Source organism: Lissotriton helveticus, chromosome 1_1, assembly GCF_964261635.1.
Source record: "Lissotriton helveticus chromosome 1_1, aLisHel1.1, whole genome shotgun sequence".
Classification (NCBI taxonomy): domain Eukaryota; kingdom Metazoa; phylum Chordata; class Amphibia; order Caudata; family Salamandridae; genus Lissotriton; species Lissotriton helveticus.
Genome location: NC_136057.1, coordinates 1,434,940,749 through 1,434,955,751, shown reverse-complemented (window position 1 = coordinate 1,434,955,751; position 15,003 = coordinate 1,434,940,749). Strand labels below are relative to the sequence as shown.

The 15,003-nt window shown below is 44.8% G+C and overlaps 1 protein-coding gene across 1 annotated transcript in view; it reads left to right on the top strand.

Moving 5' to 3' along the window:
• Positions 1–15,003, top strand: part of LOC144773262 (E3 ubiquitin-protein ligase RNF220-like) — a 148,419-nt gene that overhangs the window by 100,467 nt on the left and 32,949 nt on the right. Inside the window, exons 2-4 of the mRNA XM_078658170.1 lie at positions 4,990–5,116; positions 5,252–5,294; positions 11,743–11,838. Coding sequence (XP_078514296.1) covers positions 4,990–5,116; positions 5,252–5,294; positions 11,743–11,838 — 266 coding nt within the window. The remainder of the gene's footprint in view (positions 1–4,989; positions 5,117–5,251; positions 5,295–11,742; positions 11,839–15,003) is intronic.

Genomic DNA, 15,003 nt, shown 5'->3' with positions numbered 1-15,003 from the left:
GCTCTGCTAGTCCCCCCTCCCTCCGCAGCTCTCCTTCGTCCCGCTCCCCCCCCTCCCTCCGCCCGCAGCTCTCCTTTGGCCCGCTCCCCCCCCCCCCCCGCTCTGCCTGTGCACCACGTTTCTATATGTGCATCCTCTGTTCTGTGCTCGGATGTAAACACTCTGAGCAGGTCGTGCTACGAGGCACCCTCCCCGCTGCTTTAAGGAAAACTGCTGCCATATAGTGACTTCTCAGCCTTGATAGCGGGCCAGTGAGTGAGACTCCGAAGTCCCCTTCCGATAGACAAGTCGCACTACTATGCAGCGCCTACACTGGAAACATTTCTGTCCAGTGTAGGCGCTGCATAGAACAGCAAATCGCTTACCCTTTTTAACATATGTGGAAATAAACTCTGGATGAGAGAACTTGTCTATCGGAAGGGGACTCCATCATGGTAGCGGCTTAAGGAACGTCAGTCGAAGCGATACATTACACCTTGGCCCGTAATCATGCGGCAGAAGGCAGCCTCTGACGGAGCGCCCACATGGGAATTAGCAGCGGATTTATAAGGAAGAGGCGGCCTTCCTACCACATCAAGATGTCGTGCCAAAAATAATACGCCAGTCTCACTGCACCAGGGGCATTATTCTTTGCGAAGATTGTGCTCTTCAAGGAGCCTTCACTAGAAATGTCTTCAGGGGAGAGGTGGGGCTCAGAAACAAATCAGCAACCGGCAGCTTTTCATCACAGTCAGTGGCCTGGAATCGGAACTCACGCAGTCTGCCCCAGTGTCATATCTATTCTCTGGAGCCAGGCCCACGCGTGTGTAGGCTGTCCGTCCTTTGTGGTCAGTGTTCCGGTGACACAGTGTTCCGGTCCTGGGCGTTTATTTTGCAAATCATTGTTTTCAGGCGTGTTATTTCAATTATATAATCAGCTGTAATGAACTACAATTCCCAGAATGCATCATGTTTGTAAACTAAACCCGAAGGTTAAAGCACTATATCTTTGAGCCATCGGGTAACCTTACCCAGAAGCCCCTTTTGTTAATCTTCCACTCTGGAGAGGCTGGTTGACAAAGTGGTTCTTTCTCTTTGCGCGAAAAAAAGGGAAGCCTGAGAAGTGATACATCCGTGGATAAAACAAATTGGCAACCCCCAAAGGAACTCGGGCGATAAGGCGAATCCGGCACTTGTAGGAAATAAAAGAATCCCACTGTTCATTTAAATGAGAAACAACACGTGTGAAGTAGGAATCGGGGAGGGGGAGGCGGAGGGGAGGGAGGGTGATCGGCAGGGGCATTGCTGTAGGCGCGGAGTAGGGGGTTGTGGGTGCGAAAAGTATTCTGAAAGACCTTAGGGAAGAACTATTTACAGAATACGACGGAAAGTGTTTATATTAAATAGAAATGATGTCTTTGCGGGCGGGGTAAAACGGTTAAAAAGGGACACTAATATGACTCTGTATAACAATTCGCAAGAGTAATGCTCATTTACTGTAGGGTGAAATATATGCCGTATAAGACGACGCACATTACACTACAGGCCACCTTTAATGCTTTCAGTAGTGCTTATAAAGGGTCTGCAATGTAAGGCTGCCTACCGACAGAATGATGGTTCAAGGTCTGCGCCTAGCAAGCGTGTCAGTGACTCTAGCAGTATATTATGAATGCGTCACTTCCGGTTTCTTAGACTTCGGCACCAATAGGTACATGCTGTGCCTTTTACCGTCTTCCAATCCATGACACGTATGCACTGGTAGCACAATATCAGTTCATGCTTACAATGTTTTTTCTGCTGTTAGTGCTGCATTCAATGATGTCACTCGAAGTTATCCAGGCACAAGGAATATTTAACACCAAGTGCTTTTATGTTTCAAACAAGGCGTGATGTTAAACTGCGGGGAAACAAAATCAGCGGTAAAGTTTAGTTTGTTGCAGGTGCAAGCTGCTATGCTGCTCTTTTAGCGTGCAGACAATTCTTTGCATTAGTATCTTGCAATATGTCAAAGGCTATTTTCTCTTTGTCTTATGTGTCACGCCATACCGAGTCACGTGTTTGTATTTTCTCACACATGTTTCAGCTGTTGCTCTTTGCTTTCGCAGTTTGATTATTTTATATCCCAGCCGTTTTGGGCAAATTATACTGATGTGTATGTTTTTGTGACATTCATGAACTGTTGGCTATTAAAACGTATCACATGGTGTTCAGAACTGACTTATAAAATACCTCGCTGTTTTCTAAAGCTCTCCTAAACCGCGTTTTAATCACTACAGTGGTAAACATTCATTCATCCACCTTGTCATCCATCTTTCCTTCCCTAATTCCGTTCTTCCGTTACAAAACTAGGTTTTAGTTTTTTCGACATGCATGAAAAAGAGCTCTATCAAATAATGAAAAGCTATGAAATTGTATCCTTTTTTTGTATCAAGTTGTGTATGATAATTAAAAAAGCAAAACAACTAGAACGTGTGTCTTTTTAGCATAGTACTGTTGTGCATTTCCTGTATCCAAGGCTAAGCACAGGAGGGCCTCACATCTTTTTTAGGAAAGCCAGCTATTTCGAGGTATTTGGACAATAATAACTCGAGTATCAACAATAAAGGCTTCAGAACAAGTCCTTTAATTGAATACTTTCAGAGAGGTCAGTTTGCAGATCGTGTCTGTCATTACCAAAACAGTAGGGTCCAATATTATCCTTTGTCCTGGCCCTGATCATAGTTAATTCTTATAATCTACCTCTCCCTAGAGTTTGGCCACCGAGCAGGGCCTTCCCTTGTGGATGGTTTATCGTCAGAGCTGAGACCTTCTTTTGTGTTCAGTTGCCTTCCGAGCTGGGGCAGCCTTTACTATTTGTACATAGCTAGAGCTCAGCTAATCCTTGTGGTCTGCCTCTCTCCAGAGCTGGACATACCTTTGTGTCTCGCCATCCTCGATTCCCCCTTCTTCCTACAAGTAGACACGTTCCCCTGTTCTCTACTCACTGGCAGCCGAGAGGGGGGGCTGGTCCAGGTTCGACCATTCCTGGAGGACGAGACTAACCTGCAGCTGTGGTACTGGAGCTAAGGGCGCCTCATCAACCTCCACTCTGGGCAGTCATTGGAGGCGCCGAGTAATGGTTCTGCTGTGCTTGCTCTCCTGACCTGCCCCCTCGCTGTGCTTGCTCCCCTGCCCCCTGGATGTGCTTGCTCCCCTGCCCCCTGGCTGTGCTTGCTCTCCTGCCCCCTCGTTGCTTGTGCTTGCTCTCCTGCCCCTCGTTGCTTGGGCTTGCTCTCCTGCCACTACCCCTCGCTGTGCCTGCTCCCCTACCCCTTCGCTGTGCTTGCTACCCTGCCCCCTCGTTTGTTGTGCTTGCTCTCCGGCCACTGCCCCCTGTGTGTGGGTGCTAATGCAATAGGTCTCGCATACGCAAACGATTAAGCTATTGGCAATGTAAATGACAATGCCATTTATTTATGATTTAAAAAAAATAAAAATAAAAATAAAATGTCATGAGCAATGCCAATAGCTCTACCTTTTAATAATGCCGAGACCATTGCATTGTAAATGCTTGTTGAACAAGTGTCCCGGAGTCCCGACACTATCTGCTAAAACACAAAAATTTCCCCGTTTTTAAGGGAGGGTCGGGTGAACGTGAACATTAATCACAGTGTTGTGCAGGTCGATATTTCATGCAGTCCTCTTAGGAACCGGGGACAGAAATTCATTTGTCTAGATTCTTCTGCTGGGCTGCCTCGCCTCATTCAAGCAGCACAGCAGGAATTAATGCGGTGTGCATCAGGGCTGCAGAGCCTGGCCGGGCCCAGCGTCAGCTAGACCCTGGAGCTCTTCACAAAAAGGAGAGGGAATGTGAAAATACAAAGTGTGTGTGTGTGTGGGTGTGTGTGTGGGTAATGCGCTGAGACCTAATAGAACATTTAGTCCTATTTCTATGCCTGTGCCCATCACGGTTTTTCTATCTGAAAATCTAGTCACTCAAGCCATATTTCCACTCCTTCATGAATGGCCTCTGATTTAAGAGGCAGAAGTCGGCAGTTTTGGACCTATTCAACCTTACCTCCTCCTGGAGTGAGTGAGCTCTCAATACCAATGGTCTGCAGCAGAGTTGCTTGTGTATCATTACCGGTGACTCCACTTCTCATCCAAGGGGAGGATGGACCTGCAGAACCCATATCCTGTAGCAGATGGTGACTGTGTGCTGTGCCACCGTACTGGAGGGAGTAGCGGCCCTGTAGGGCCCAAATCATGCAGCAGAGGGCGCTTGTGCAGCACTGTACTGCCTCAAAGGGATGGTGGACTTGCAATGCCTTCATCTGCAGTGGAGGAAGCTCCTGCCTCATGGTCGTTGAAGGTGAGCCTACAGTTCCCAAACTCAACAGGAGATGGACCTTATTCATAAGCAGAGGAGAGTCTTCCCTCCCTTCGGATGGGGAGGGGTTGGACCTATTTTGCCGTGCACGCATTACCTATTCGGTCAGGAGTTGAGCTCATGCAACAAAGACACCCAGAGGCAAAGACTTGGATGTCACTCATTTTGCTCATGAGTGAGATTCACAATGTGTAACACTTCATTAACGTCAACAGGTCAGTGAGATCAGCCTCAAGCAAGCTTATGGCCCTAGGTCTGAGACTCACACCCGAAAAGTGACATGAACTCCTATATCTGTGGTTGAACCTGTACTGCAGGGTGTGAGACTCACACAATATGAGTAAGGTTTTGGTCCTAGATATGAGATTCACACCTAGTGAGTGAGATTGTACGGGTGGGGGTGATGTGGTGGCCAAACAAGTGAGATTGTGCTGCCAAGTGTCAGTCGCACATAAAATGACCAAAGTTTTGCTGTGCGATGTGAGACTCACACCCAATAAATGACAGTTGTTAGATTTTGACCCAATGAGTGAGACTGTGTGGCTCACATCCGATGACTGGAACTGTTCTCTTATGTGTGTAGCTCATGTATAATAAGTGAGAAATTTGTTTTTGACTCTAAAATGTGGTTATTTTCCCAGCCGAGAAAAAGCCGGAGAGCTGCCAACCTTTTTTCTGCCCCTTATGCCATCGGGCACTCAAGAGAGCGGAACTGGCTGACCACCTGCACTATGAGATGGGCACGTTATCCAATCACATGTTGGACAGGTAATGAGAGTTCACTCTCCTCTTGCACTGTGGGGGGCTCCAACCAAGCCCCGCAGTGCTTGAGGCTTTTCCTGCTTAAAGCTATCAAGGTCTGCAATATCCAGAGTAATTGTCCCATTTGCTTTCTCTCCCCAGCGATCCAGAGACGTCACAAGAGAAGGAACCAACCACTGTGCAGGTAAGCGTGACATAACATCTGACCCAGGAACCAGAACTCATCTCAGTTTAGAACATCAACACTAGAGCCAACATGAGCCCAGAGCACCGGCACCAGCACCATCTTCAGGCACCATCTCCAACCCAGAGTGCCAAAGCCATCACAAGCCCAGAACACTAATATTAGAACCAACATCGGTATTTAATCCTGGGGTAGAATCACTGCCAGCTCTGAACCCCCAAATCAGAACCAGCGGCATAAAAAGCCTTCACACCAGAGTCTGCATCACTAGCCCAGACAGTAAGCACATCACAAGCCCAGAACACTAAGGGTCTCATTTATGAGGTTTTGCCGTTGGGTAGCACCATAGGCCTTCCTGCTGTGCTGCCCTATGGCAAAAGAATAGGGCAGGAATGCGCCGTATCTATCAGATACAGCACATTTCTGTCCTTTTCCCCTCCACTGGCGCACAATGCAATAGGCTGCCGTGCGCCAGCAAAGGCTCCTTTGCATCATGGTGCAAGGGTCCCTGCATTCCAGGGATGATTATTTGTGTGCAGGAAGTGAAGCCTTCCGGTAAAAAAAAACAGAATGCAGCACACATAGAAAATGGAAAAATGAGAAGAAATACAGATATTTCTCCTCGTTGTGCCTCCCCTTGGGAGGCGTATGATTTTGGCGCTGCCTCACAGTTGCGATTTATCGTAAATCTGGGGCAGTGTCAAAAAGCCATGGATGTTGCTGGGAACACCCTCAGCAACACGCATTGCACGCCCGTTTCAAAAACTTTCTGCTTGAAAGGGGCACATATTTATAAAGTGGCTTTACATGGCCGTATAAATATGCAGTGGCACATTGCGCCACCAGAACATCAAAAAAGTGACATTTCGGCCATGCAAAAGTGCTGGTAGGGCCTCATAATCGAGGCCCTAAGATTAGAACCAGCAGCAGCCTTTGGTCCGAGCATAGAATCACTGCCAGCTCTGAGCCCCCACTCCAGAACCAGCAACACAATGAGCCCCCACTCCAGAACCAGCAACACAATGAGCCCTTACATCAGATCCGGCGTCAGCCGTGAGTCCTCACACCAAAACCAACAGCAGCTCACAGGAACATCTGAGAGCATTAAAATTAATACCATCACCAGCTGAAAAACTGTCAACAGCAGACCAGTACCAGCCATTCCTTTACACCATGGCCAACATCAGCTCAGAGCATCAACAGCAGCTGAAACCACTTATAACCAAAGAAGTTGTGGAGTACTCTAACTTCAGAGCTAACACCAGATTTGAGGGCCAACCCCAGAACTACCACCTGCCACGAACATTGACAGCAAAATCAACACCAACTAAGAGTAGCAATGTTAGGACCAATACCAGCCCATAGCAAATACACCAGCATCAAGCACTAAGAACTCAACCTGCTTAGAGCTCCAGCTTCAGAGTCAACACCAGCTCAGAGCACTAATTCTAGAGTGCTGAAGGCTCAGAACAGCAACAATTAAACCAACAGTAACCAAAAGTTCTGATTTCTTGGGTGTTTTTATGTACTTATTTAGGCCACACATCCCATTGGTGCCCCTCGAGGAATAATAGGAGATTAAAGCACTAACACCTGAACCAGCCCAGAGCACCACACTAGCACTAGAACCCACAACAACAAAGAGCATCAACATCAGGTGACAGTCTATACACCAGAGCAAACTCAAAACATCTACAAAATAGCACCGGATTAGAGCAGAACATCAACCAAGAGCACCGCCAACAGAACAAAACCAGCCCAGAGAACCACTAAAAGCCCAGAGCAACATCAAAGCCTGCACTAGTCCAGAACACTAACATTACACTCCAAACCAGTGCAGTATGTAGATGGCAGACACTTGCCACAGCACACCACTAATTCAGGCACCATAACCAGAACAGACACTAATCCATTTACAGCTGACATCTTTTTTCACATTCAAGTATGGATTCGAAGTGAGCTTTTGTAAGGCTCTTTGCATTTCAGGCAGAGTCCCAATTAGACACCTATGGCCCTGGTTTGCTTTTATCACGCCAGATACATTACAATATCCTGAGGGTATGTTATTTATTGGGTGCGATAAATAGCACTGATTACACGTTTCTGGGGAATAACATGGATGTTAGTGGTTATTGCACCAAAATCTACAGGGTACCAAAAATACAGTACACTTTTCCATGTTAAATTATAGCTGGTTTTGACCTGCTGAAATTTAATGACGGGCAAGATATTTAACACACCCGCTAATTACCGGGTCGGTAAAAACCACCCAAATCTGAACTTCAACAGGGATTTTCGAATGGGTCAGAAAATACTGACCCACTCATCATTAGGGCCCCGGCTACAGTGTAATCTGTAATTTTTTTATTGTAATTGTAGGAAGGTCATACCAGCTGAGATGAATGACCCAGTATCTGCCCCAGTTTTGCCATAAAAACAGGATATTAAGAAACCACTGTAGGTTGCATTTCAGTCCAGGCTCAGAATTTACCCTGGGATAGAGCGGCACTCAATGCTAATCGAGACCTTCAACAGTACATATTATTTTTCTTCGTATCCAGGTGCTTGTAGTTTTGTTTATCTGATTATAAATGCAGCACTACAAGTACCACAACGTAAAAAAAACTGGACTGGATGAACGACTCATTTATTATGTGGTTTACCTTGAGAGCGCTGAACCTGCTGTCTTGGGACAACCCAAGCTCATGCAAGCAATGGCTTGGTGACTCAAAATGGCAGCCAGGGGACTGCTACTTCTGTAAGCAGAGGTTTGAAAGTCGTTGAAAAGATTTTTGTAACTTTTGCCAAGTTTTATGTAAAGATTGCATTTTTTTTGTATTGCCCTGTATGCTTGAATAATGAGACCTGCTTTAAAAACCCCAGGTGCGCGTATCCTTGGCTAACACTGACAAAACAGTTCTACACAAGGTGTACTTTGCAGAAGGCTATGGTTTTCCAGTGTAATGATGCTGAGCTTAGAAAATATCTCAAAGAGATAAACTTGCAGTGAAAAACTCTGCAAACGTTTGCCATTATGCCTAGAAGGCTTGCAAAAGGTAAATGTGCAGACAAATATTCTGCATAGTTTTCCATCTTGGCTGAGTTTGATTAGAGTAGAAATGTCTTGCTGTGGAGAACAGATACACTCACTGTGCAGAAAAAACATTTTTCTGACATTACGTTAAAGTAAAGTAGGAAAATTACAATTTTTGCAAAAGACAAAAAGCAAACACCATGCTAGCACAAAGATTGCATTCTGCATAATGTGGGGCTCTGGTAGAAATTGTGCAGACAAAGCAGTCACTCCAAGAAGGAGCGAGTGGCGTGGAGCTGCAGGCATTTGAGTGAGCTGTATTGACAGCATGGCTGTTACATGCCGCATGTCTGAGTAATTACATTTCAGCTGACTCAGTGAAAAAGACACAGGAGAGGTGCGAATATTTACTCACAGTCGACGTGGGGGAACTCCAAAAACTCAAAAAACAAGAACAGCTAGAAATCGACTCTGCACCGTGTGGATTCTGGGAAATTCCGGTTTTTTTAAGCCTGCAGACAAGCAAAATTAACAATGAGGAAACGCAACAAAAACATTAGAAGAGAGAGGAGATGTCGAACGCCTCCTCTGCAAGCAGCAGATGGCATTCAGGCATGTGGGAATACGGGGGCGGAAAGAGACCGAAACAAACATCGACAGTGCCAAACGTTGTAGCTTTTCTACAATGAAAATAACTCGACAGTTGTCACCCAGAATAGGAGCAGAGCTGTCATCAGCAGTGCATGCTCTGGGGCCAACAATGGCAACAGAAGTGCAAGCTTCACTCACCGACAGAGGGATCTGGGACATTCTGAGTACATCACAAAACGAGCAGAGGTTGCATACTGTACCTTTTATGTGTTCCAATGTTTACTGTTTATCATTGTGTTTTTTTTGTGGGTTTTTTTCTCCTCACAATTTCTTTGTATATTTCATTTTGTCTTCTCCACCAACGTATTGTAAAGCGCTCTGATATCCTTCGGGATCTTGTTCGCTCTATATAAAACTTTATAAATAAACAAATAAATAAATAAAGTTCCTTACCTACCGCCCATCCCCACTCCAGGTACACCATAGGTAACACTGGTGCAAGGTCCCCTTTCAGGATAGTAGCTAACTCAGAGGCAGCAGTAATGCAATGTTTCTTCAGAGAGGTCCACCCTTGCGCGGGTCTCGCAAAGGACAGGTACAACGCAGGCAGAAACCATTGAAACATCCCATACAACCTGGACAAGTTCATCTCAACTAGCAGCAGTAAAGTGTCCTCGCATGGATCAGAAACCGCCTCCCCAGCAGAAGTTCAAGCGGCACAAACACCCACACCCACCGCAATGATGCAGGAATGCCATCAACAGCACTCCTGTGTGCCAGTATGCAGACTTTAGTCCACTGAGTCCCTCGCCGGAACCAACACCGGCCTTGAACACGGACACAAGAAAGAGTAACATCCTAGAACTCAGACAACAGAACCAACCTGATCACTGAGCATTAGCAAAATCAGCCCAATATACAGGCACTAGAGCCAATTCCCACTCTGAGAACTGACACCAGATAGAGTACCATCCTAGTGTAAAGACAACAGAACCAGCTCCATCTCTGAACACGGACAGCAGAACTAACCCCAGTCCTGATCACAGATGTGTAAGATCCACTCATCCAGGGCAACACAGCACCACCAGAACCTTTACTTATACTGATTTAGAGCAGTAACCCAGAATCAGGCACCAAAGATGTTTGTTGTTAGGTCTAGATACGGTCCAGTGGATTTCCCTGGTCCAGCCTTCAGTGGGATTGCCATGCACTCTGAAAGCACCTTGGTGCAGACTAACACCAGTCCAATCTGGCTCTGAGTTTAGAGTGGCCCGCAAATCTTGGACCCATAGCCACCTAAGCAAGAGTGTCAATATCCCTACCCTGCCCAGGAGAATCCTGTGGCAATAGTTTCAGCATCCTTTGCACCATCTTTGTTACCCCTTCCAGTAGGGGGCACCATCTCATGCACATTCTCTTTTGGCACACGAGTCCTGGTGAAGGAGGACACAATTTCACACATGTTTCCTGGAGCCCTCGGTTCGGGGGACAACACTGTCAGTGTGCGCTCTCTTAGTGAATGTAAAGGAGTGACACCTTCTCAGGCCCACTCTATCTCAGTCCCTTGTGAGGAGTTACACTGCCCCTTGCATATTACTTTAAACTTTGAAATGGAGTGACAACTTCCTGTATGCATTCACTCGGTCCTAGTAGGGAAGTTACATACTCACATGAGCATGCTCTTACTCCCTGCAGGAAGTAACATTTTCCCGTGAGCACTCCCTTAGTCCGAAGGGGGGAAAGATCCACTATCTCCATGGTGTCTTAGTCCCTGGGATGACTTACAACTTTCTGTGCATGCTCCCCAAGTCACTGAATAGAAGTTACACCTTCCCATGTGCACTTCCTTGGTCCCATAAGATATTTTTCACCCTGAACGTGCTCTTCATCCCGGCTAGGGAGTCACACCTTTACATGAGTACTCCCTTGTTTACTGGTGAATGAGGAGTTCAACCTTCACACGAGAGTTCTCTTAGTTGCTAGAGAGGAGTGACACCTTGGCACGCGGCCAACCTGAGACCATTAGGAGAACTTACAACTTTCTATGGGCACTGCTGGAGTCCTTCAAAAGAGAAAGATGCCCTACACACCATGCCTTAGTCCCTTGATAGAAGTTACACCTTACTGCCAGCGATCCGTAGTCACCGGGGAGGAGGTACGCCTTCTCATACACCCTTCTTTGGTGCCCTTGGAGAAGATTAAAATCTCAGCACTTCTAGGAGGGATTAACATCTCAGGACTTCAAGGAGCGAATCCATCCATTTTACCTCCCCTGCATGGACCTTATTGTTGATTATTGAAATACCATAAACATTTCAGTAGCACCTTCGGGGTACTACCCAAATCTCATTCACACTCACTTTGGCCCTTTGCTGAGGAGTTATATCATCCAGGCACCCTGAACACCCAGGGATGTCCATGTAATAGTACACCCTGTGGCCCTTGGAGAGTAGTGAAACTATTCTTTGACAGTTCCCTGTTGTGTCCTGGGGTGGAGTGACCTCATCCCACATCGCCCCTGTAGTTCTTCCGGAGCAATAGCGACAGTGTCCATCTTCATATCAGATCACAGTTTTGTGAAGTGGTTATATCTTCACCACACGCCTCAATACATGGAAGTAGGAGTAGTGATATTGTACACTGCATATCTCTATTATAGCGGGATACCTGATGTATCACGTGCACAGGTCTGGGCCCCCTATGGTCAATAAGCCAGCATCATACCACACATGGTCTCTAGGGGGAGATGATGCATAGTTCCTGAATCCCAGTGGTACTAAGTAGACAGGGGAGTGGTAAACACGTTTTGTTTTCTCTTTTCAGTCTCCAGCAGGAGGGAGTGGAACTCACGACAGGAGTGACTCTCCTAAGGTGTCTCCTTGCACACCAGAGGAAGGACCAAAAGTTGACCGGCACCAGGTAGGGTGAATTCTAAGCCTTGATTACATTTTGATTAGGGCTCCCGGTTTTATGGTGTTTATTATTTTAACATATCCCTCTGTATTTATCCATATTTATTTTTGGGCTAGAATCAGAATCAGAAAAATGCTTTATTTGATTCTTACAAAAAGATCATAAAAGCAAAATAATCACAATAAAAATTCAAGATAAAATACAGAATAAGAACAATGCTTTAAAATATTTTTCCTATGCGGATTGATTGATCTGTCCTAATCCATAGAGTTTCTATATTTAATCACTGCTTTTAGAAAAGGAACCACATGTTCAATACACTTTTCACATTCCAACATTTGTAATTTAAGGAAAGCAATACGACAATGTCTTAGACCTAATAGTAACAGAATTGGCTTTAAGAACCTTTTTCTTGGAAATACATAAAATCTGCAAAATAGCGTGGTATGTAAGGTAGTTTGTCTATACGTATCGTCACAAGGACAGATAATTGTGTCTTCAGACTAGTCTATGTTTTTAGGGAAACTAACAAGTCTATGAAAATTACCCAGCCTAAAACGGGTAAGAAGCATCCTTTCATAGCTACCCTGTACATAGGTCAGATATAATTGCAAGCCCCAATTTGTTAAGAGCAAGTTGTTGTCTCTCACGCTCCATTGCTACATTCCTCCAGCCATCTCTGGTCTTTCAGAAAATTCATGCAAAGGTCTTTCAACATTTTCCTTGGACACACTTCTCAGACTTAAGGGGCAATCATAAAATTCTGGTCTGCCGATCTTAATCGATAGAGTTTTAATAAAACATAACCAGCCAATGTTGCAAACCCTATCCAGCTTTAGGCAGTCCACGATAATCTCCCTATTAAAACTCATCTCTTCCATTGCCCATGTCCTGTGCCATAATAAAATTACGTTAGTGATAATTATGTCCGAGATATATGGTAGACCAAGTTCCATGTGACAAACATAAGTAGAATTGGAATTAGGGACTGCTAAAAGATAACGTAAAAAAGCATTTTCACCTAACTACAGTGCAGTAACGTTTGAGACACCCCAAATGCCTGAACCATATACAGCAGTAGAAACACATTTTGCTTTGTAAATATCTATCTGCGCCCAAGTCTCTTCGCAAAGTTCTTTAAAGGACCAGAGGCTCTCAGAAACATTTGTTTCCTTGCATGTGTAGCAGCAGACCAGGAACCAGAATGCTCAAAAACGATTCCCAGATAAGAAAATGTATCAGTGCACTCAATCTTACTATTATCTATGTAAATGTCACATATTTTTCCTCGCTTAGTTCCACATTTCATAGAATAACTTTTGCTGCTATTAATCTTCAGGCCCCTTGTTTCCATATACTCCACAAAATGTGTCACCGTTATTTGTAATCCAACCCGGGTTCTGCTCATTAGTACAGCATCATCTGTGTAAAGTAAAATAGTAACTGGGGTTCCATTAATAAAAGGATAATCTTTACAAAAATCAATTAAAAGTTGTCCTAAACCGTTTATATACAACGTGAAAAGGAAAGGGGCGAGCACGCACCCTTGTCTCACACCTTTTTGAATTAAAAACCTTTTAGAGATTTCACCATCTTTCCCATATCTTACCTTGGCCCTCGCTTCACTGTACAATTCTCTCATAAAGAGAATTAGTGGAGGGTCAACTCCCATAACACCAAGTGTATCCCATAGCTGTTCATGTAAGACACAATCAAAGGAGCTACTCAGATCTACAAATGTCAGAAAAATAATGCCCTTTTTTGCATCTGTATATTTACTTATTAAAAGTTTCAGGTTCAGGCTCTGTTCCACAGTTCCAAGACCTGCACGGAACCCATATTGGAATTTGGACAGAACCTGTCCCTCACTAGCTCATGCTTGTCATTGGCTCAGAATGACTCGATCGGCCACTTTTAGTAGCGAGTCGAGCAATGAGATGGGTCGGTAGCATTGTGTGTCGCATCTATCCCCTTTTTTAAAAATGGGCACCACTATCGCATCTGACCATGATTTTATGAGGCCCACTTTGGCACAACTGGCCAGTACGTTGGTAATAATGGGTTCCCACAGCTGTGTATTTGCTTTATATACATCAACTGGGACCCTATCCGGCCCGGGGGCTTTCCCTGATGCACTCTCACCTAGTGTTTTATTCACTTCATCCAATGTAAAGCTAATCATTAGGGGGAATTCTATACCAGAATCAGTGTTTAAAACAGTTATCATCTCCTTGCCAACATTCTCTGATACAGGGATGTTCACACTATAAAGTGGCTTGTAATGGTCAAGCCATCTATCCTCCTCTATTGCTATCTCTATTGTGTCAGTTAGTCTAGGCACAAGAAAAGGGGCATTTAATGCTTTCCAAAAAGCTCCATTATTCCTGCTGATGCTTGCCTCATGCAAGGCCTGCCAAGCCGAGGCTCTCAGATGATTCTTTCTTTCCTTTATGGCTTTACTATAAGCATGTCTGGTATCGGCTACCTCTTCCCTATTCCTCACGGATTTATTAAGGGATTTTTTAAGGTCCTTCTGTGCTACAAGACAGGCCTTATCAAACCATCCTTCGGGCTTTTTTACTTCTTTTTTGGTAACCTTTAGCATTTCTGCAATATTTGTTGTAATTACTCCAAACGCAGCAAGAACCTCCACCACATTTCCCTCATCTCACAAACAGCATTCAAATTCAACTTTACAATGGTTGATCAATTTAGGTAGACACAACAAGGGATCAACCTTGTCCCAGCCTGTAGAATAACCATTTTTGCTCAACAACTGAATAGAAGAGTCATGTTTCCTTGTCTTACATGTATCTTTTCCCAACTTTTGATGGTCCAATATGAGAGTAAGACCAATAGGATAATGGTCACTCATGACCACCTGATGGGTCTTCACCTGTTTAATCAGTCTAGCATGCCTATCTGAGAACAAAACAAAGTATATGGTAGTATTACAGCCTTTCCCACTATATGTTGGGTAAAAAGGGACAAATGGATTGCAAATCTCATTTGCATAGGCTAAATTAAGCTGGGAGGCCAGTGAGTATAAATATTCGCCCTCCGAAGTATGGGCAAAATGAGTAACTTCCTCAAACTTTCTTTGTCCTAAACCACAAATCCCTTTCTTACTATGCCTACACAAGTGACAATTAAAATCGCTGACCCATATTA